The 24,695-nt window shown below is 39.7% G+C and overlaps 1 protein-coding gene across 1 annotated transcript in view; it reads right to left on the bottom strand.

Moving 5' to 3' along the window:
* LUZP2 (leucine zipper protein 2) overlaps nucleotides 1-24,695 on the bottom strand; it is a 783,097-nt gene that overhangs the window by 197,715 nt on the left and 560,687 nt on the right. Inside the window, exon 7 of the mRNA XM_054971879.1 lies at nucleotides 21,232-21,294. Coding sequence (XP_054827854.1) covers nucleotides 21,232-21,294 — 63 coding nt within the window. The remainder of the gene's footprint in view (nucleotides 1-21,231; nucleotides 21,295-24,695) is intronic.

Genomic DNA, 24,695 nt, shown 5'->3' with positions numbered 1-24,695 from the left:
ATAGGAGATAGGGAAGTAGTATATATAAGGGGAATGGAAAACTGTTGGAAGTCAACTGAAAAGGGGGGGGAATGGATAGGATTATTATAATGTGATGGATATTGAAGTTATGTATTATGATTGGTGTATTTTGACCCATCCAATAAAAATTCCTTTAAAAAAACAGATCTGTCTGGAATCTGTATTCTCGTCATTTCATTCTCACTTCCCATGGAGTGTCTCTTAGCACAGTCACCTCTTCTTCTTGGTATTTCAGTGGATTTTTTCATGTTACTTTAAGAACTTCATCTCTAATTCTATGTCTCACATCTCTAATTCTATGTCTTATTCTACCAACTTAAACCATCAGCAGTTTATTTTATATCAATCAACCACAATGTTCCCAAATATCTACAAATTATTTTCAAAACTTTTCTGCCTGGCTATCCTCAACAATCCACCCATTGTTTACATATTCTTATGGGAGAAAAGAATAACATTCTTCCATTCAGCCGACTGGAAGTTGTTGCCTTGAAAATCTTCCTCTTCTTATTACTGTAGAAGGAGACAAAGCTACTACGCAGTTCAAATCATATTGTATTCCATTTTGAAAAATTCAAAAACCAAGCAAACAATTTGTATTCCTCTAAGAGGCTAGGACCACTTCTCAATTTACAGCTCTATATTCCATCCAGGGCACTTCAATGTTAAAGCCAGAAAACTTTAAAAATTAAAGGGAGATAGAAAAAGGAAAGCAAAAAACAAAAATATTCCAGTTCAGGAAGAAGGTCTTAAAATAAAAACCACGTTATGAAACTAAGCCACAGGAGGAAAGGTATCAAGAGACAGGGTAAATCCAAAAATCCAAAAAACAAAAAGGGGAAAAAAAACCTTAGCCAATTCCAGTATTCCAATAATCCAGCAGTCTCTCTCTTCTTTTATAAATCAAACTGCATTTTTAAAGGTAAAGTCATAAAAATCAATCACATAATTAGATTAATATAAACCCAATCTTTCTTTCTCACCATGTGTGAAATTTACTAGGAAAGGTGTCCTTTATGGAAGTTTGGATCTTCAAATGTTAGTTTCCTCCCTCCCCCATCTTCAGCCGCATAAAGGTCAAAAGAGAAAAGAGAGGGGAAGGGGGGGGGGGAGGTTTAAGTTTCCCACAAGCTAGAAGCCGCTTTAATCAGTTTGGAAAATAGTTCAATCTCAGCCATCAGAGGGAAACACATCAAGTAAAATCGCTGCCACAGGTCTCTGCTCTTTCGGTGCTTGTCAGTTTCACTTTGTGCTGTTGTGGCTGTTTGGAGTTCACAGCTAAAGGAGCAAAAAGTCTCTCCCACCTCTTCTTCACCAAACAAGCTGGCTAGGGGTCGCCAGTCAAAACTGCCATTTGAACCAGTAGCCCCCTGCTGCGCTCTAGCTTCGCTCCCCTCTCCAGGGGGGGGGGCTTAGAGAAATAATATTAACTTTGTTCACCACTCTGAGTGGGGCATTAATCCGAATAGAACAGTGGTATATAAGTACAGTAGTTGTTGCTGTTGTTGCTGTTGTTATTATCATTATCATTGTTATTAAATTATTGAAACAATAATCAATTTTTAAAATAAATGTTAATTTAAATGTTAATTAAATGTTAATTATAGGATACTAATTATTAATACTTCCATTTTGATCTGGTTAATATAAATATTCTGATGACACTAATAATGTTTACTAACAGTTTTTCATTATTACTATCACAAGTTATGTCATAATTCAGAAGGCTATATGACTATTTTATACTCTGATTAATATTGAACTTTACATAGTTTTATAATAGTATATTAATATTTATTTTAAAATATTTGTTCTTTATATTTTGTGTCTTATTTAATACTTTTAAATACAGTATTTTTAAAAAATACAGCAGTTTGGTTTTATGTGAGGTCCCATTGAGTGAGTATATGTTGCAGGAACAAACTAAAGGTTAAATATAAATAGAATAAAGAGAATTTGGTTGTGGAACAGCTCTAAGGCTTAGAGTGCCTAGCCAGGTTAACAAAACTGCATGAAACATAGTGTAGAATAAAATAAGGTCACAACTTTATTGGTTACAGTGATAGGAGTATTGGCACAGGATAGGGTGTGGATCCCTGCATCGGTTGACCCACCTGTCAGCTGATGACCCCTTGAAGTTTAGCTTTCCTGCTGGAAGGGAAACCGTGGGATGACAGTGGGATCCACAAAGGGCAGCAGCCTCTACATGGCTACCCCCTCACCTGGAGGCAGGCATGCTTGGCAGCCCCCATGCCTGGTCCAAGATCCCTTATAGGGATCCCCATCTATGAGGAAACTGTGGGTGCAGGCACTGTTTCCCCCAAGGGGATCCATGCCCAATGCCAAAATCACCAAAGTTGTGACAAGATATCATTACAGTAAATGAACCCAAAATATAAACACTGTGTTCCAACAAATAGAAAACCCACTATCACCCCAAAGTTGTAACAATAAATACAATTTACAAAATAGCCAGAACCTTTATGACAAAGCTTAAATTATCAATAGTAAATAACAGCATAAACGAAGCCTGAATCAAAACCATAGCAGATGCAGTAGGTGGGAGGGATCGCTGTTCAGAGCTCAATTGCCTCTTGCCCCAGCCAACTTCCCTTTAAACAAGGGATGGGAGGACCTGAGAGAAAACCTCTTCTCTCAAGTCAAGGACTGAATCCCTGCCCTCCCCGACCCAGCCAGCTGCTCCAATTGGCCAGCTGCGTTCCTTAAATTATGCAGCTCCCCACACAGCCATGGGAACCACATTGGGGAGACCAGTTGGGGGGGGGGGAGGGAGCCAGACTACCTTCCCCCTGCCAGTGGCCTGCAAACTCCAGCCCCATTGAGATTGGGGCCAGTGGCTTCTTTACATCATACCTGAATGGTGTGGTCACTGTCTAAGACCAGAAAATGTGCTATAATGGCAAGTTTTCTTTTGCTGCTATTGCAGATGTCTGCTAGACCCAATTTATCAAATGTGTGCAGTATCCAATGGGCTTGGAGGGTAGTGCAAAATTCATATGCAACATCAGAGAAATAAGATGCAAAGGAAGACAAGGTTTCTATACATTTAATAGTATCAATTTCATGTGTTGTATCCTGCATGTCTGCAAATTTCTTTTGAAAATTCTTTCTGAAATTCTCTTTTCTGTGTAGCTACAGGGATGCAGATGTCCAGTTACCCTAGGTATTGTAAGATGACACCATTAATCATTTCAAGGAGATAGTTCATAATATATACAATAAACTCTAAGGGAGCTAGTAAAGGAATGTTCTGGATGATCACACAATTTAACTGAGTTGCAGTGCAGTATATGAATAAATATATTAACTATAAAAATATGAAACATAATTATGTAGCACAGGAGCTACATTATAAACCTCGAAAATACATAAGCCATTTTTAAGCAGATTCTGATTTTCTTCTTTTTAAGAAATTAACATTTCAATAAAACATTGAAAAATGCAAAAAAAGCCTCAACTTTTTTTGACTGATTATTAATTTCAGTTTATGAACTTTTATGGCAATGTTGTTGTTTTCCTCTGAGAGAGTTCACTCTTTATGAAGGAGGGAAAGTCTGATTTTTTTAAAGGTGTTGTTCATAAAGACAGTTTTTGAAAAAATCAGCTGCCATTTCTGAAGTCTTTAGTGCACCCATCCAGAATTAAATAGGTTTCAGTAGTTATTCCCACAAACAATATTCTAACAGCCATTCAGCAATAAAAACATAGTATTCCTCAGATCTCTGTCTGCAGGGTTATGTCTCTTGTTATTAAGATAACATAAGCTGCAAGTTTCTATATCTATTTTTCATCTTTAACAAAGTCACCAGTGTGAAAGTTCTATCATGGAGAGGGGGCAGGAATATCTACTTCTTCTTTCATATCCAAAAGCTGCCATAAATTCTTTAAATAGTGTTAGTGTAGTGAACTGACATAATAACCCCATTTCATTTTTCATGTAGTGTTCACAGACATGATGTTTTCTTCATGTGTGTATGTATGCACAGTGTGAGAAGTTATTCCATTTCATTATTTTTTTTACGTTTATATCTTGCCTCCCTTTGATGACAAGAACTCAATAATTAGTTTTGCATATTGTCCTTGGGTGACCTTTTGCCATGGATGGCATGAGATTTTATCTTTTAGTATTCATTCAGCACCATAAATATACATGACATTTACAGGGTCACTTAACTAGAAGAATCTCTAGACACTGACATTATACATTTGGACAGTGAGGTTAACCAAAGTAGAGCTGAGAACAGCAAAAATAACCAAGAATGGATGTAGGTGATATATTTGATATTTCCAGAATTATTCTACAAACCATTAAGTGCCATCAACAAGCCCAACAGAACCAATGTCAAACCAGAGTCCAAGCCAAACAAATTGTGTGTCTTAAAAAGTTGACAAAAGTCTTACCTACACTTAAGTATTTTTTTAAAAAATAACCAGAAACTTTCTTCTGAACTTGTTGTAACGATTAAACATGCTTCATCTCTGTGGATTGACTAAACACAGAGAGATGTTGTGTTTAGGGTTACTATGATGAGAAGAAAACTTAAATATTTTGTTTACTGTTGTATGTGGCTCTGGAGGAACGTATCTTGGAAGTTATGATGACGGAATGATAATTCCTAAGTTATTGTCATGTCTGAGCCCCATCCATGCCAATGTGAATGATCCTTCTGTACTGAACCACTGTATCCTGCTGTAGCTCAATGTCATTTTACCAGTGTTATAGCTATTTATCTTACAGGCTCCCACAGGTGTTTATTTGATGGACTGTAACAGCTTCCAGTGTTTATGACCTTGTGCTCTCAGCTTTTGCTGTGTCTTGCTTCTTAATGACTCACTTTGATATTACAAATATGTGAAACGTTCTCACACCAGGAGAGCGCCAAAATCTTGTTTATGGTGGGGAGGCGAAAAAAAAGAGCAGACTTGAATGTTAAAAGAGAAGTCTCTCTTGCATGATGTCATTCCTATCAACTTCTACTCTTGCTGCTTAGATGTCTACCTTGCTTCTAAGTAGTCCTATGAACATATATATGGAAAGAACTGGATTTCTGAATAAAAGCCATTTAACCAAGAACCTGTGTCTTGCTGCAATGGTCCAGGGATCTGTCTACCATATCCTGTCAACCATAGCCTGACCGTTATGGTTCAGCTTTTACAATGCTTTTACAATTGCTTTTTTTTCTGGCATGATGAATTTTCATCCATTGTTTGTATGTTTTTATTCTACACTGAAAGTCTTACCAGATGATCCTATCCAATACTTAACATGCTTTTCAAAATCATTTGTGTGTCTTATATATGAGTCAATATTAAGTTGCCCACCAATATTTTTACATCAATGATAATAAAAGAGACAGATGTACTGAATCAATTACTTAATAAAATAACCAATTTATCACAGATGGCATGGAAACTAGGGTGAGGGACCAGAAACAGTAGCATGAAACTAGTTGATACTTCTTATAAGAAGTATCTTTGTGTTTGTCCACTTATTCCTTGAAAGCCACTATTTTTAATGGAAAGCATCTTAAATACTGGTATTTGTAAACCACAATACTTTAGCTGTATTTACTGTTTTCACATATGAAAGCCCATCATTGATAAAAGACATAGAAACATACATGACAGAAGTAATCAATAGCTGTACAACCTGTGATTTACCAAGCCAAGTACAAACCAGCAGTTATGTTGGTGGCTAGCAATGGGATTGATAAATATGTTGCTTTTGCTCCCTGAGATCATCAAGCATGAGCTAGGAGAATTGTCAAGCATCTGCTAGGGGACATGGACTGAATTTGGTTTGGTAGGTCACAAGCAGCAAACACCTGGACTTCAACACTCATCAAAATTAAAAGGAGAGTGCTATTTGTTACATCAAGAAGTTATTTTGGATCCAATTGTAGTAGAAAAGCAATTTATTTTTGGCATACCTATCTTACAAAGGAGTGTTGCTGATTAACTTGAATTTTGTTTTATGAAGAACATGCTATAGAAAATTTAATGAAACTTTTGAAATGTGTTTCATAAGATTTTCAATTTGATATTATATCATCCTCTGAACATTGTGAGGGGGTTTGAATGCACCAGTGAAGCTGAGAGCAACACCATCAGAAGCACAGGTTTGGTCAAAGGTTTAAACTCCTGGAAGAGTCACTCAAGGAGGAATGGTCAAAGCTGAGACACCAGACTAAGATGTATTGACCCCCTTCAGGAATCAATGGTCACATCAGCAGAAGAGAACTGAATGTTACAAAGGTGATGGGAGTGGAGGAATTCTTGAAGGTTAGCTACTGGGCAGCAGCAGTAGTGGAAGGTGACTGGTAGAGGATTGTTCACAGAAAATGGAAGTGTCCCTTCAACTAACCCTGGTTAGTACTGCGCAGAAGAAGGCTGTGATAAACCACTTATACTAATCTCTTACCTTGAAAACCCTATGATGAGACAATCCAAAATTAAAAAAATATATAGTGTTGGAAGACAGAACCCCCAAGTTGGATGGTATTCAACTGGCTACTGGGGAAGAGCCAAGGACTAGTATGAATAGTGCTATTCTAAATGATGGGACTGGATTAAAGCTGAAAGGACCTCCATTTGCGGATATGAATAGATGTAAAAGGAACATCTAAAACTGTGTGACACAAAATAGGAGTATGAAACTCAGGGAAAGCCAGTTAACATGACTATCATTTAAGCTTATGCTCCAACTACAGATGCTGAAGAGGAAGAAATAGAAAGCTTTTATGTAGGTGTCCAAGAAGAAATTGATCATACACCTAAACAGGGTATGTTGATAATCATGCATGTTGAAATGCAAAAGTAGGAGACAAAGCAGAATCAAACATATTTGGAAAATTTGGAATAGAATCACAAAATGAAGCAGGAGAATGACTCAGAATTTTTATGAAGCCAACAATCTGTTCATTGCTAACACATGGTTCAGGCAACCAAAAAGACAATTGTATACATGGAAAACACTGGGTGACTGACTTCCGGAATGAGACAGTGAAAGCACAAGAGGGGAGTTTTATGAGCTCCCTCCTGTGACCTTCCTGGTTCCTTGGGAGCCGAGAGATCGGACCCCCAAGCCCTCCCCTTGGAGAGGGGAGGCAGGCTGGAACAAGGTGGAAGAGCTTAGGGGGACTGGCAAACCTCCAGAAGCCCAGATACCAGTTCTGACGTAAGGACCAAAGAAGGAGCCAACATGGCTACTTAACTGTGAAACCGGGAGTCCAACAGGCCAAAAAAAACTACAGCAAATCAAGCAGATTCTTAACAAGACAGATTAAAAAAAACAATTCTAAGAGAGCTTAACTGACCCCACAGCCTTCCATCAAGTAAGTGGACAGATTTATGGTTTTATGGGGCAATTCAGCTTAACTATGCCCGTGGCTGCCTGAGCGAGCTGAGAGGGGCAGAGACGGGGGAGGAATGACTCTCTCAGCTACTGCTGGAATGCTATAAATCTTTGAATATAATTAACCAAAACAAAGCTTTTTACCACTTTCTGAAATGGCTTCTTGGCAAGAAGAGGTACTTGTTTGTTTGCAAGAAATGTCTAAAATAATGATGGAGTTGCTAATTAAAGCTGATGTGATATTTGGAGTGGTAAAGGATAAAGGGATTACAAGAAATCATAATCCAGTGTAATAAAAGTTAATTATATAGAGGGAGAATAGAAGAATAGGTTATACAATAAGATATGGGTTGGAAAACTGTTGGAAGTCATTAGAAAAGGGGGGGGGAGGAAAGGGTGCAGGAAACTTGATATTTAGGTTTAATAATTGAAATATTGATTGTAGACATGTACTCACCTAATAATTTTTTTAAAAAAAATCCAGAAAAAACTTAACTGACAGGAAAATCGAGCCAAATGAAGGGAAAATCAGTCTGCAACACACTTTCTAAAATGGGCAATCTTATGAGGACATCCCTTTCAAGACACAAAACTTTAGTAAAGAAAAGGCGGGGCCATGAACCAGACCTGCACGGAGAGAAACAGGCATCTCAACACAGAAAGGGGAGAAAAGAATGCAGCGGATCTTAAAACAGAAAAATAAGCAGAGGAGTAACTACATCCATATTGATCTCCTTCAGAAATGGCTGGAAGACAAGGGAATCTACCTTTGGTGGCCCAGATCAATTAGGGATTGGATGTACTACGTCTCATGAAGAAAGAAGAAGAAAAAAGCAGATCTGCATGGAAAGAATTAAGCATGCCAATACAGAAAGGGGAAAGAGGGACTAAGGACTGGATGTACTACTATTCATGAAGAGAGAAGAAAAAATAACAATCAGAATCTTGGGGCATATCAGGACTTAACCTTTTAATTAAATAGCTTTTCCCATCTTTCCTTATTTTCTCCTTTTTATATAACACCATATAGTCTATGTTAATGTGTCTTTGGAATTTATTAAATGTACTTAGATTGTACTCCTTCTCAAAATATAAAATACTGGCTAAGCTAAATGACCACCTGCTCTTCTTAACCTTACGTGTATGAAAACCCAAGTAAATAAGCCCAGATGGTCAAAATAAAATAGATGGAGGAGTTACTATCTTTAAAAGGTAAAATTGTGTTTTAACTATATAGTTATGTGACCACCCTAGTCTTACCAATATGAAAACCCAAGCAAATAGTTTCGGCTAGAACAAAATAGATGAAAGATATATATATAGGCAGCTTGGCAGAATGTTGGACAAGTGACAGTTGAAAAGTCCATTGCACAGCAGTCGGAGAGCAAAGCTTCAAGACTAAGATGCCTACTTTTCCCATCAAAACTTGAGGGAAGCTGACAAGTGTCCAACCTGTGCCTTTTGTCACTTGTAGTTCCGCTCTGATTTAGGAGCCAAAGAGGTTACATAATTGGAAGCATAAGATGGAGAAGTTCTATTCTGTCTGCTAAAACAAGACCAGGAGCTGATTGTGATAATGAGTTGCTAATATCAAAAATTAGAATAAAGATGAAGAGAAACACTAAAAGAATCATAGTGCCAAAATACAATCCAAATAATATTACTAAAGAATTTAAAGACCAGGTAAGGAACAGACTTGCAATACTAAGTTTAATTAATCATGAGCCAGAAGAACTATGGGCTGAAACCAAGGAAGAATGTGCAAAGACTATTTCTGTAGCCAAAAGAAAGGAGAAGCCTAAATGGACAACTGAGGAAACTCTTAAAATTGCTAAGATAGATGAGAAGTAAAAGCAAAAGGTGACAGAAATAGGGTCAAAATTCTAGATGCAACTTTTCAGCGACTTGCACTCAGAGAAAAAGAAATCTATTATAATAACCAGTCCAAAGAAACAGAAGACAACAACAAAAAGGAAGATCAAGAGATCTGTTCCAAAAGATCTACAAAACCAAAGGGAAATTCAAGCCATGGCTTGGGATCAACATGGAAATACAGTATCTGATCAGGACAAAATAAAGGAAAGATGGAAACAATACAGCAAAGAACTATACAAAAGAGATGGCAGGATGACAGATAATTTTGATGAGGAATCTTTTGATGAAGAACCAGAAATCCTAGAAAGTGAAGTAAAAGGTTCACTTAAAGCAATTTCGGAGAAAGAAAGCACTTGGAGTAGATGAAATCTCAATAGAGCTACTTCAAGCTACAGAAGTGCAGTCCATCAAAATATTGACAAGAATCTGCCAACAAATATGGAAAACAAAACAATGGCTCATGGACTGGAAATGCTCTGTCTACATTAGAATTCCCAAAAAAGGGGGTGGTAAAGAGTGCAGCAAAGTGATGCTCAAAATTTTACAGCAAAAACTTTTACCATATATGGAATGAGAAATGCCACATTTTCAACCTGGATTCAGAAAAGGAAGAGGTCCTAGAGATCTCATTGCAGATTTATGGTGGCTAATAGAATATACAAGGGAATTTCAGAAGAAAATCAGCCTGTGTTTTACAGATTACAGCAAAGCTTTTGACTATGTGGATCATGAAAAGCTATGGAGAGTGTTAAAAGAAATGGGGGTGCCACAACATCTGGTTGTTTTGATGCACAACCTGCACTCTGGACAAGAGGCTACTATCAGGAGAGAATATAGGGAAACAGAATGGTTCCCAATTGGCAAAGTTGTCAGACAAGGATGCATATTATCTCTTTACCTGTTCAACCTCTATGCAGAGTATATCATAAGGAAAGCTAGATTAGATCTAGAAGAACATAGAGTGAAATTTGATTGAAAGAACATTAACAATTTGAGATATGCATTACTGACAGAAAATGGTGGTGACCTGAAACAACTACTGATGAAGGTTAAAGAAGGAAGTGCCAAAGCAGGGTTACAGCTGAACATCAAAAGTAATGACTACTAAGGTCATTACTTTGAACTGGGATTTTATGTTTGCCACTATGGAGCAGCTACAAATGGGGGAAAGTTTCATAAGAGCAGTGAGAGAAATCTATAGAGACCAGAGTGCAGCAATTGTGGTGAATGACGAGGTGACTAAGAAACTGATTATAGGTAAAGGTACAAGACAAGGTTGCCCGTTGTCTCCACTGTTGTTCATTGTGGTTTTGGAAATATTGATGATACAGATTCGAGAAGATAATGCAATCCGTGGAATAAAAATAAAAGACTTTTCCTATAAGGTCAGAGCATTTGCGGATGACATAATGTTAACTGTGGAAGATCCAATTGAGAACATGCCAAAGGTAATGGAGAAAATTAAGGAATTTGGAGATCTGGCAGGATTCTATGTAAACAAAAAAAAGTCAAAGATATTATGTAAAAATATGATTAAACAAAAACAACAGCTACTAACGGAAATAACAGACTGTGAAGTAACAAGTAAGGTGAAATATCTGGGAATTGAACTGACTGCAAAGAATATAGATCTATTCAAGAATAATTATGAGAAATTGTGGACTCAGATACAGCAAGATTTGATTAAATGGAACAGACTGAATTTGTCATGGTTGGGAAGAATTGCAGTAGTTAAGATGAATGTGTTGCCAAGAGTGATGTTTCTGTTACAAACAATACCAATCATTCGGGATTCTAAGCAGTTTGAAAAATGGCAGAGGAAAATATCGGACTTTGTTTGGGCAGACAAAAAGCCTCGAGTGAAAATGAAAGTATTACAGGACGTAAAAGAGAGAGGTGGAATGCAACTGCCCAGTCTAAGACTTTACTACGATGCAATCTGTTTGGTGTGGTTGAAAGACTGGATGACGCTGAAAAATTGCAAATTACTAGCCTTAGAAGGATATAAAAAAATATTTGGATGGCATGCATATCTGTGGTATAACAAAGTAAAAGCAGATTCTATGTTTTTACACCATTATATTCGGAGAAGCCTCTTCACAATTTGGAAGAAGTACAGAGATTACCTGCAGGAAGGAATTCCCTCCTGGGTAGTTCCTTACGAAGTAATAGATCCGAGAACTTTTGATAATGAACAACAGCGCCTAACGTACAAGGAGATAACACGAATAGAATGTTCTAAACTAAGAATAAAGACGCAAGATGAGTTGTCTCCAAGTTACGATTGGTTTCAATATAGACAGATTAGAGATCTTTATAATTCGGACTGTGCGAAGGGAGGGGTAAGAATGGAGAATTCGGAATTAGAGGAGGTAATCCTACAAGAGGACATAAAGGAAATCTCTAAGACTTATAAAGTGTTGTTAAAATGGTACACAGAAGATGAGATAGTTAAAGTGCAAATGGTGAAGTGGGCTATAAACTTTAATAAAGAAATAACAATGGAAGCGTGGGAATACTTGTGGAAAAATATGTTGAAGATCACGACATGCACTAATATTAAAGAGAACGTCTACAAAATGATTTATCGTTGGTATCTGACACCAAAGAAAATTGCGCTAGGGAATTTGAATACGTCTAATAAATGCTGGAAATGTAAAAAGCATGAAGGATCTCTGTATCACATGTGGTGGACTTGTGAGGTAGCTAGGCAGTACTGGGGGGAAATAATAAGAATGATAAGTGAGATTTTACAATTTCAAGTTAATAAGAACCCAGAACTCCTGCTACTGAACTTGGGAATGGAGGATATTCCAGCACAATACAGGACATTGTTATTTTACATGACAGCAGCGGCTAGACTTTTGTATGCGCAAAAGTGGAAAGTACAAGAAGTGCCAACTATCGAGGACTGGATTTATAAATTGCTGTACATGGCGGAAATGGACAAAATGACAAGGAAATTGAGAGACCTTGATCCAGGACAGTTCAACATGGATTGGGAGAAGCTGAAACAATATTTGGTGAAAAAATGGGAGGTGGGAGGAGAACTGTGGCAGTTTGAAAATTACTGAAACACAATAAAAGAAGAGGGAAGTGACTTTACTGCAGGGAGGAAAGTTAAAGGAGAAATTCTAAGCAACTATTTTATTTGACTATTATATATAGTATTAAGTATTAGAGGTGTTATTACAAGAATTATAAGGATAGAAACTAACTAATTTTATTTCTGGCAGATAATTGTATAATGGAGAAACTATATAATCAAAATAGAATGAATATAAGAATATAAGATATGTAGAAGGAAGTAAAGAATAACATATAGAGTATAAGTTAAATTGATTGACTTATATTGAACGTATATAATGTTTATAGAAGTATTTAAAGTTATGTAGAATGAGAGACAAATTTTGTCCCATATTGATGAGATTAGAATGTGTAAAACAGAGTATAGAGTATAAAAAATAGATAAAAGATTATTATTATTAAAGAATATATGCCAGGAATGTAATATATAGTGGATAAGCTAAGTGGGAAAGGGAATAGAGATAACACTGTGTTATAATAGATAAGCTTAGAAGAGAGTGAAAGTATATGTTTAATAGAATAAAATAAGTTTGAAACGAGTAGGGGAAAAATGGATAAGGGGTTGGAAAACTGTTGGAAGTCAACAAAAGGGGGGGAAGGGAGGGGGTTAGAATTGGAATATACAAAGGAAATTGACTGTAATGAGCATAATATTGATTTCTAATCCAATAAAAAAATTTATAAAAAAAAAAGTAATGACTACTAAGGAACTACACAATTTTCATGTTGACAATGAGGAAATTGAAATTGTACAAGATTTTTTATTCCTTGGTTCAATCATCAACCAAAAGTGAGACTGCAATCAAGAAATCAGATGAAGATTAAGACTTGGAAGAGCAGCTGTGAGGGAGCTAGAAAAGATCCTTAAAGATAAAGATGTCTCTCTGGAAACCAAGGTCAAGATAATCCAAACTACCGTATTCCCCATTAATATGTGAAAGTTGGATGGTGACAGGAAAAAAATTGATTTATTTGAAATGTGGAGTTGGAAGATAATTTTGCAAATACAATGGATGGCCAAAAAGAAAAATACGTGGGTACTAGATCAAATCAAGCCTGAATTCTCCATAGAAGTTAAAATGACAAAACTGAGGCTTTCGTACTTTGAGAAGACAAGATTCTCTGGAAAAGTCAATAATGCTTGGAAATGTGGAAGGCAGTAAGAAAATAGGAAGATCTAAAATGAGATGGCTTGACTCAATAAAAGAAGCCACATCCGCAAGTTTGCAGAATCTGAACAAGTCTGTTAACGATAGGATGTTTTTGAAATCTTTCCTTCATAGGGTCACCATAGGTCAGAGGTGACTTGATGGCACATAACACACACACACACACATGATAGCAGGAATTTTAGCAGATTTTTTCATCACTGCTATCCATTCCATCTTTGTGAGAAGGGGAGTTGTATGGCTCTTCTGCCACAACCACATTAAATGATTACTTGAAATCAGATTTGTTGGACTTATTTAGCTACTGTTAAAAAGAAGTTAACAAGCCAAAAATTAACACAGTAGCATCAGTTTTTCTTTGGGAAAATGTACCGTTTGCAGTTGCAACGTATTTTTAAGCTAAGCTTGCATACTTTTTGCATCCCTAAAATATTTTTTTAACTTTTGGGCAAGCAGCAATAAAAATAGAGTCACTTAACTCAGCAAAGTTTAGACTAAGTTTGCAAGGTAAATGTGAAAATGAAAAGTAACGTGATGATTTTTACAATTTTAAGATCTATGAATCCATTTCTAGGTTTTACAGTCTGAGCTTGGAAAATGGTCAGAGAACATGGACAGTGTAAGTTGGTTATCACAAGTACAGAGGATAATTTAAAAAGTCATTCATTTCTCCCTAAAGAGGTTCCATGTGGTGGCATGCAAAATCACAATGAGAACTAGTTTCGTGTAGCGGTTAAGAGTGTGGGACTTTAATCTGAAGAACCGGGTTTTATTTCCCACTCCTCCACTTGAAGCCAGCTGAGTGACCTTGGGTCAGTCACAGCTTCTAGGAGCTCTCTCAGCCCCACCCACCTCACAGGGTGATTGTTGTGGTGCTAATAATAACATACTTTGTAAACCACTCTGAGTGGGCATTAAGTTGTCCTGAAGGGCGGTATATAAATCTAATGTTATTATTATTATTATAATTATTATGCTCATGATGAGCATCTTTGTTGGTGCAGTCCAAAATAGATTTTGCACCTGGATTGAAAAGAAGCAGTCTCTAAACAGGCATACTATGAAGAGTGTGTTAATTGAACCTAAACCATTTACATGTTAAAAAGAAATATAATAATATAATGGGGTTCTATAATGGGGTTCTATAATGGGGTTATATAATAATATAATTATATAATATAATGGGGTTCTGCTTTGTGCCAATTCCAATTTTAAATAAGGCATGAGAGCACTTGACTCTTGCGTAGTCAATAGCTGCTTCATGGTGAGCAACCAATGAGAAGGGTGCTGGAAAGTCCCATTTCAGCTTTGCCATGATAGCTACAGCAGGCCTTTTCTGCAAGTTTCCTCACTCACTCTCCCTGTGAATAATATAGGGATAGCTGGCTGCTCTTTCAGGGGCCAAGCAGAGATTTTTTGGCCCTCTTTCAAATCAGTCTGGAAAGAAGCCTTTTTTTTTTTTTTTTGTTTACTGCATGGTGTTATAGGGAGGGGTGTTATTCTCCAGTTAGGCCTACCGGGCCATTCGGCTGAGCCTGAGACCCCGGACACATGTACATTCATGTGTGTACAAATATACATACATGTACTAGGATTGTGCTCTGAGAACATTTTCTTTACAGTTTCTAGTCCAAGGTTTCCAATAACTCTTTTCCATTATTGGTTTGTTTTAGACGGGCTGTTGCCAGTTTGGATCTAATCCATTTTTTTTAATATGATATGTTTGACCCTGTTCTGCACATGAGTATTGGCTGCACATGCGCAGATGCATATGTTCTTTTCAAGGGAGGCTGGGGGAATGAGGCTTTGGGCAACTGTTTTTGTACTTAATGGCACCAAAATTGCCTAGCACACAGCCCTCCCTCTTAACCATTGACCCACTGAGTTTCCCACACACACAACAATGAGCCGGAAGAAAGCTAGAGTCAGTGAGTGCATGGTATGGCATGAAACTGGTTGGCAAAGCATTAGTAGCAGTGGTAGGATGGCACCCAATCAGGAGACCAACCATCTCACCACAGTAAGAGCATTAACCTACTTTGAAGGATCCAATTGGCAAGGAGACAATGCCATTGCCAGGGCAGTACTAAAAAATGCACCTCCCCTCCCCCAGAGTTAAAATGAAGGATTGTTTATGAAGATAATGGACAGGAGGGAGTTGGTGCTTCTCAGCTTTCAATCACCCAATTGGCAAGCCAGCAATGTCTTTACCCAGGAAGCGTTAAACATAAAAATGCACTCATGCATCCCATGTACATTCCTCTTAAAAGAGTAAATTGGTGTAATGGTAAGGGATCAGTCTCTCCCCTTGAAACCCAATTGGTTGGTAGACTTGCAGTTAAGGAAAACAAGAAGCTGTCACTGGACCAATCCCTGTCTGTGTTGCTGCTGCACAATAAGAACCAAATAAAACACACCAAGTTTTCATAGGGCGGGACTGTTACAGCTTCAGGACCAATTTGGGTTCACTGTTTTGGAAGCCCATTTAATTAAATGAAACAGTGAATTCTGATTTGTATGGCAAAGGCTTTTCCTAAACATTTTTACTGGTAGAATAAGCAGATGAGGGGGGAAGGGGGAAGGATATTGAAGGAGGATAAAGGCAAAAGCCATAGATTACTCTTCCCCATGTTATGCACCCAGCTTGTAGTTACTGTAGAAAACAGATGCAAAGGCTTTTTTGCGTATTCTTGCAGACAGCTAGAAGTGCAGCAATGAAGAAGTAGAAGCAGAGGCTGAGGAGTTCTCTTTCCCCTTTGTAGGGTTGCCAGTCCCCCGCCAGGGTCAGGGATCCCCCACTAAACTGGCCGATGGGGGGAATGCACCTCCCTAGCATACTCTTGGGCAGCGAGGTGCACTCCTGTGCACCACAGAATCCCAATTTGAGCCCAATTTGGCCCTGATTTGGCCCAAATCAGGTGGGATCGTGCCACTGCAGATCGTGGCAGCACTCCTGCCTCCACAATGGCCAAATCCTGCCTGATTCAGCCCAACTCAGGCTGAATCAGGCTGCTGCAGATCACAGCAGCACTCCCACGCTCCGCAGCAGCCAGAATCAGGCCAGATTCAGCCCAAATCAGGCTGGATTCAGGATGAATCAGGCCCAAATTGGGCTGAATCAAGCTGTTATGGAGCATGGCAGCATTCCTGTGCTCTGCAGTGGCCCAATCTGGTCTGAATCAGGCTGGATTCAGGCCAAATTGGGCTGCTGCAGAGCATAGCAGCACTCCTGTTCTCCACAGCAGCCCAATCCAGCCTGAAATGTTCCCAGGGGCAGTTACCACCTGGCATGATGATATCATTTCCTGGAAATGACATTGCGCAGGGCAGGAGTGTGCACATTCTTTGCACATGCATAAAGAGAACAGGAGGGTAAGTACCAGGTCTCCCACCACCCGTTGGGAGGGTAGGGGGACCTGGCAACCCTGCCCTTTGGCAGAAGAATGTTTAATGCTCTGTTTAAACCCTATATTCACCCCAAAATAGGCCCAAAGCAGCTTATATCATTTTCCCCTCCTATATTTTATGCTTATGATTACTCTGTGAAGTAGGTTAAGCTGAGCATGTATGATGGGATCAAGGTCACATAGCATGCCTCCATTTTAGACTGGGATTTGAAGCTGGGTCTCTCTAGTCCTAATCTGACACTCTAACCACTGTGCCATGCTGGATTGCACTGTCTGTGTATTGTTTATTATTTTAAAAAATCTACATTTTTAAAATTCAGTTTGGGTGCCCCCCTTGAAGAGAAAAGTGAAATAAAAATGCTTAATAAATCAAATAAAAAGAAATAACTCTTCATTGACTTAGAGAGGAAACATGGAACACTGTTCCACACATTATGGCATCTAGCTGGATTGAGGTGCAAAAAACCCACAATGGACTCTAATAGAAACATTTTTGTTCTTTATCTGCAGTTTCCAAAACTTTAGCAGCTAATTAGTTTTTCTGGACACCATAATTTAACACGTTACTATAAGAAAACAACTGTTATCGGTTTAGTATCTTTCAATGAAACATTAACCACATATATCTGGAAGTTTAAAGTAGAACACATGATTTAAAAAAAAACCTTCTAATATAATTTTTTAATTACAATGGATTTTTCTCATGTGATATAAATTAAAGTTTATAATTATGCAACCAAAGATCTAAAGGAAACAAAGCAGAATTTTTATTTGAAAAGATAATTATTACAATTACTGAATGTTCTTTTCATGGGCTCTTATTTTCTGTTTAAATCTTGTTGTGTTTATTTTTGGTTTCAATAAAATATATAATGTGTTCTGCTATAAACTATGAGTAACAAATTGAAAGGTTAGTTGAAACAATAGTACCAAATCTTTTTTTTTTCTTATTGAGAAAGGGTGTGTGTGTGTGTGTGTGTGTGTGTGTGTGTGTGTGTGTGTGTGTGTGTGTGTGTGTGTGTGTGTGTGTATATATATATATATTTGGGCACAGAATATTTACAGTGTAATCCTTAAAAGAGCTACTCCAGTTTAAGTCAATTGATTTCAATGGGCTCAGATTGGAGTAACTCTTCTGAGGATTGCACTGTTAGATTGAATAAGGATATTTAGCAAGCAAGTCAGTAATATTAAAAGATGCCCTTTATTGTAGTAAGCTTGAACCAGCACATGAAGCAAGTTCACGCCATCAACACTGCTGTGCAAGACAGTGCTCTACTAGTGAGATAAAGGTGAAGTGATGAAGGTTTGGCAAAGCACTAAGCTGTGTTCAGATGCCACTTTAACAGTGCAATACTGAGGGGAGAAGGGGCTGAAAGTTCACAATGAGTCAAGAAGATGCTCCAGTAGTGTATCTCCTAGATGTGCTGGCATAATGCCCTGGTAGCTCTGCACCCCAGCTGAATGCTTTCATGGCAATGTTGGGGAGCAATGCCAGTGTAAAACTGTTGTGCCAGTGTGAAAAAGAGCAAGCCCACCAGCATGACAGCAATTAGTCAGCTCCCTAAACCAATCCAACCAGAGAAAACAGCCCCAACTGGTAAAAAATTATATAATCAAAAACAACAACATAACCCTTATATAGTGGAACAGGCCAAGCTCCTCCTATCCATTCACGGACGGTCCCACCCAGAAGCTCTAGCAGAGCACAGGATGCTGACTATGGCAACAACCAATTACTTCATTCTCAGCAACAACTAACCCTCCCCCCCGCAGAGGATGACAAGAGGAGTAGAATGAGGTGTTGGGAGGGTATGAAAAGTGGGAGCAAAAAGCTGCAGGAGGAAGTGGAGACTAGAGATGGGCACGAACAGGAAAAAAATGAACACGATGTTTGTTGCCATCCATGAACAGTGATTCATGAACATCAATGAACATGACCTGTTCACGAACATGTTCGTGGATTGATGTTTGTTGGAGCCAGAATGACCTCCTTGGGACTTAGAGAGCCCATATTCACAGGGAGTGTTAAAAAGGCTCTCCTCCAGCCATCATCCAAGTTTGGTCAAGAAACCTGACCTGAGCAGGCAGCAGGACAGGTAATAATAATAAAGAATAGCTTGGTCCCAGAGCTTGGCAGCTGCCCTGGAACCTGAGGGTGGGTAGATCCCTACCCCACCGCCTGGCCAGACCTGAGCAGGCAACAGGAAAGGTAATAATAATAAAGAATAGCTTGACCCCAGAGCCTGGCAGCAGCCCTGGAACCTGAGGGTAGGTAGAGCCCTACCCCACCACTCCCAGAAACCTGACCTGAGCAGGCAGCAGGAAAGGTAGTAATAATAATAAAGAATAGCTTGGCCCCAGAGCCTGGCAGCAGCCCTGGAACCTGAGGGTGGGTAGAGCTCTACCACACCACTCCCAGAAACCTGACCTGAGCAGGCAGCAGGAGAGGTAATTATAAAGAATAGCTTGGCCCCAGAGCCTGGCAGCAGCCCTGAAACCTGAGGAAGTAGAGCCCCACCCCACCACACACAGAAAAAATTCAAGCTCCAATGCACTCTCCCTGTCTCTCAAAAAATGCCAACAACAGCTCTCTCCCACTCCACTGTCAGCTGAAACTGAAAGCCAGAGATGGGAGCACAGGGCCTTTTATAACCAGAGGTCCCATAGAGAAATACAGGAGATCTGTGGTTGGCGGTCAGAACTGCCTAACAGGGTTTGGAGGGATGAGATTGGTGTTCCCATGGCTACAGAAGACCCCCCCCTCCCCCTGCTCTTTGCTCCCATGTAACAAAATGGGAGCTCCACGCTTGGAAGGGAGACCTGCCTATCAAGGTAAGTTGGGCTTAGATTGGGGTTTCCAGGGCAACAGAAGGAGTTCAGAGTTCAGACAGTCCGTGCCTACATTGCCAAGGGAATTAATTGAAGGTGCCAGACTGTCTGGCTTTATGAACAGCTGACGAACGCCACAAACAGGGCTTGGAACGAACACATGGGGAATGGGGCCTCACAAACAGCTTGCTCACAAACAGCAGATTGGGCTGTTCATGGCTTTTTTTTTGTTCGAGTTCCTGTTTGTGCCCATCTCTAGTGGAGACTCATGGGGAATTGGGATTTCCTTCCCCACAATGTAAGTTCCCTCATGGGTCCCTACTCATATAGAATATAGGTTCCTACAGGGAAGTTGCAGTTACAACACCAGGAAGTTAGAACAGCCCCAGTCAGCTCTCTGGCTTTTCAGCTGAGTTTCCACCTTATAGAATGGTCTTCCCTCAGAGCGCAGGAGCTCTGCCATTATGATTCAGGAGGTCATTCTTTTTAGGGGTCTTTTATAAACTACAGACTGGTATTTTATATATGAGAAGTAAGTTTTTGTTGTTGTTTTAAATTGTATACTGATTTATTATTATTTTTACTGTTGATTTTATTGTGTGATGCCTCAGTGTTTGAGGGAGGTGGATGTAAATGATGTCATAAGTAAATATTTTTAAAGCCTTTCTTTCTAATGTAAATCTAAGCAGGTAGGTATGGGAAGAAATGGGTGATACACTACAGGTGGACAGAACAAGGCTAATATATGCAGATGTAGAGAGGGACCTAAAACCTCAAGCATATACTGGACTAAGTCTCAATACTGTTATGAAGCAATATACAAGTAAGCAAGAAAAACTGTTAATGACTCCAGTATTTATGAGTAAACATGCATAGGACTAGATGCTCCATCTTAACATATGTTTTGGAAAAGGTTGGTTGCCAGAATAAAATATTCTGTATACAATATACTGGCATCCTGCCTCTCAAACCTGAAGGAGATTTGGCTGAAAGATCAAGGGGAAAAATGGATGGGTACAATGGTGAAATCGCTGGAAAGTCATTGGGACTTGCACATGTATAACGATGTGGAATATAATAGTCCCAAAACCAGCTGTTCTCCCAGTTTTAAAGTTCTGAAGTCACAGAAATTTTGAAGAGTTAGAAATACCTGCCTTAGCCTAGGGATCCATGGTCTTGCAAGAATATTTTACTGAAAAAAAATTGAAATCAAGGAGATTTTGGACATACGTATCACAGAAATCTGCATCTGATGAAGAGAACGGTGATTCTCGAAAGCTTATGCTACAGTAAAATTGATTAGTCTTAAAGGTGCTACTGGAGAAATCTATGTTGTCCTTCATTTTTTCAGTTTATTTTGTGTGTGTGTGTGTGTGTATCCTACAGAAATAAAATCATCTGGTCAATTTTGTTATTATTAAACTGTAAGCAAATATGTTCTTTGCTGACTCAAGTTCAAACTCACCTTAAAAATCAAATCCTTTTTCCCATAGCGAAGTTCCTTCAGTTGGGCTTGGATCTTTTTTGACTGTAAGTAGAGGATAAATCATTAATATTTTAAGTACTGTATATTTAAAAATCTGCAGAGGAAAAGATATTAAATTTTGAAGTCACGGGCAATAGGAAAAAATATCCTAACTTTTTTTTTATGAGGATAGCTTTTTTTTTTGGTAAAATTTATCTAGCAATGAAATGATTAATATTTGCCACCACTAGACTAGTTCCCCACAGTAAACTATCAAGTGTGAAGGTCAGACCCTCATCCCTACATAGTTAAGGAAACAAAAGCACAACAGTCACATAAAGTGTAAGACAGCTCTCAGAATAGATGGTGTGTTTTCACTCTAATGAAAAATATAGATACCTTGAGAATCTTTTAAAAGGCATAAAAAGGTTTGAAGCACCTGATGTACTGTGGGTTTTTTATCACAATGTTCATAAATTGTTGTTTTAAACAGATGGAATTATGCTTACAATGGTTTATGCTTCATGTTTTCTACCCTTTTTGATTTGCAGTTCTATGGATAATGTTGGCTATGTGCCCACTCTTTGCTTTAATAGTGAACAAAAAAGCCTATTTAAGTTTTCACTCACAGGCAGGATTCAGACATGCGAATGGTAACCCTTATTTTTTGACTATGTGAAGGCTGCTCCACACTGAATGATATTCTCATGAAATGGTTTTCCCAGTTACGTTGCTCTTGCAAATAAACATGAAAATGATTTGCAAAATCTGCTGGGTACAGTTGCAGCTGCCAGAATTAGGGACAGAGGAAGTCCCATCAGAGGAAGCCTCATTGAGTGCTGAGGTGGTTCTGGGTAGGTTCTCCTGAGGAGGAAAGGTATTCTGATGCTTTCATTTGCGAATGCTGACAAATTGTTTAGGGTTAAAATGAGTTGAGTAGTTCAGGACTTACAGAGGAACACAAATTGTATATTGCAGAATTAATAACGGATGGAAAACAATCCCCCCCCGACCCCGCAAATGATCAATAACTGTTATGTGAGTCACACAAAATTAGTTTATACTCACTAAAATTCTTGGACCTCCCAATCTAGTAATCCCTACTCTGACTACCAATGACTCTTCAAAGTTCCTAACAGTCAAAGGCCTCAAAGGCCTTTCCTTGCCCTATTATATGGAATCCCTTAGACTGGAAATACTGGGGACTGAGAACCTAAGGTCCTACTCACAGAAAGTATTTAATTATCCATTGAGTTCCTCCTCAACTGATTGTTCCCACTTTCTCATAACTAGTGGGAATTGACTCTTATTCTCCACCTAAAAGTTTGGTTTTTGCTCCTGCAGAAATTTCATTCACTGATTCCTAGTTCATAGTTTGCCTAGAGGAGTGATGCCAGATTGGCATCACCAGTCTGAGACTTTCCACTAGAAGATAAGCTGAAAGCTTATTGATCTTGTAATAATATTTAGGATACCAATGCAAAGCTCCGGACAGGCTGAATTCAAGCTTCAAAGAGGAAGTGTTCATTGGCAGTTGCATGGCCACAGATCATTTACTACTGACTTTAAGAATGAACCCATTAAGCCAAGACTGATGTTTGTTAATGACAACTTTTCTCATGCCCATTTAGCTATGTGCAACACTGCACAGTCTTTAATTTTTTTTTAAAAAAGAACAGTATTAGAAATGGATTGGATCCACCAGAACATTTCTACCTGTGGAGCATGACCTTCTCACCTCCCCACTCCAGCTGCAGCCCCAACCCCCCCCCCCCCCAGTGCCTCATCATGGAAAAATCACGTTCTATAAGCAGAACTCCCTCAATCTGCGGAATTTGGCTCTTCTGGCAGCAGCATAGCTGCTTAAGCCAGGAGCTGGCTTTTGCAGCCTTGCCTGGTTGGAGAGACAGACTCCCTTCCCGGGCATACAGGGCTTTGCTGGGGGCAGAGCCAAGAGCTTTAGTAGGCGGCTCCGCTTCACCTCCACTGGCAGTTGCTTCTGCAGGTCAGTGGAGGCAAGAGCATTTTTCTCTCCCTCCACTTCAGTGGGGAAGTGTATTGCACCGGCTACAGCGGGGGCAGCAGTGGCACTTTCGCTCTCAGTGTTAGTCTCAGCGGTTCAGTGGTGGCGATGGCAGCCTGTCCTTTGGGAGTCAGGAGGGTGGCTGTTGCTGCTTGTTGAGGGCCGCTGGCAGAGGTGGTGTGCTCTGCGGTGGCAGTGTTTGCAGTGGCACTGTGTTGTTCCCTGAGAGCAGGAGGTGTGGCTGTAGCCGTTTTTATGGGCCGCCAGCACTGGCAGTGTCTGCCACCAAGGTTTTGGGCTTTGGGGGCACTTTGGATGGGAGGCCTGCCCTCTGGGTATGGTGGTATGCGGCTGGGGCCACGTGTTAGGCTTCACAGGCCCAACTGGGCTGCGATAGGAAGGGTAATATAAGTGGGGGTGGTGAGCCACAGGCCCACCTTTGGTGGAGCTAATTTCCTTATCTCCCCTCCTGGCTTCCATCCCCCTCCACCGCATCCCATCCCTTGCTTGTGCCAGCCTGGCCATTAATTGGTGGCCATTTTGAAAGCCAGCTCTGGGTGGCTGCCATTTTAGGTTTCCTTGGGAGGCTGGCTGAGGGTGCCATCTAGTGGGGCTTGCTGGAGTTTCAGTGGTGGGCAGGCTGGTGCAGAGGGTTACTGCAGTGTAGTGGTTAAGTAGTGCAGCTGCATTCAGCCTTCTACTGGCTTGGGCTGCTTTGGTGCAGAGATACATAAAATACAAATCTATAAATACATAAAAGATACATTACTGTATATGTGGATTTAATATAACTGGTCATTATGCTACCTAAAAAGGGGGTGAGCCACCTAAAGGGAAGTAGCCTGCTAAGAGGCCTGCTTCAAAAAAACCCCTCCCCCTGCGCTTTCCTCCTCAGACGGCAACAGTGGTGGGCCTAGTAGACAGGAGATTTTGAATTGTCTTGCTGTGCTTGAAGCAGCCAAAGGCTCAGTGTCTGTAGGGGCGGCTGTTAGGGCACACCGGCCTACTAAAAAAGGTTTCTAGAACAGCTTTTCTTAGTGATGTATTAAGTCATATTTCTGCTCTTGAGGGAACTTCTGGAATTGTGCCAGGAGAAGGCAGCAGTACCCACGCTCCAGTGGTATCGACGGAGGATGTGGGGGATGCTGAACAAGAGTGGCCAGCAGACAGCAGGCAAGTGGCCATAGCAGTGGAGTCTGCTGTGTCAGAGGGTAAGTCAGCTCAGCTGCAATAGTCCTGCACTTGGCCTTGGGGCCCTTGGGGTCAACCAGCTGCCTCTGGGGCCCCAGGCTCCACACCACTGTCTGTTGCATCCCCTATGTCTGGCTGGCCCTCTGCGAATCAACCTTTTTGGCTTGGCTTGGTGCTGGGGCAGTAACAGTCTAAGGTAGCTCCTGCCTTGGCTGGGTGGAGCTTTGGGGATTACCAGGGCCCCCAACTG

This window comes from Eublepharis macularius, chromosome 2, assembly GCF_028583425.1.
Source record: "Eublepharis macularius isolate TG4126 chromosome 2, MPM_Emac_v1.0, whole genome shotgun sequence".
Lineage (NCBI taxonomy): Eukaryota > Metazoa > Chordata > Lepidosauria > Squamata > Eublepharidae > Eublepharis > Eublepharis macularius.
This window is presented reverse-complemented; position numbering and strand designations above follow the sequence as displayed.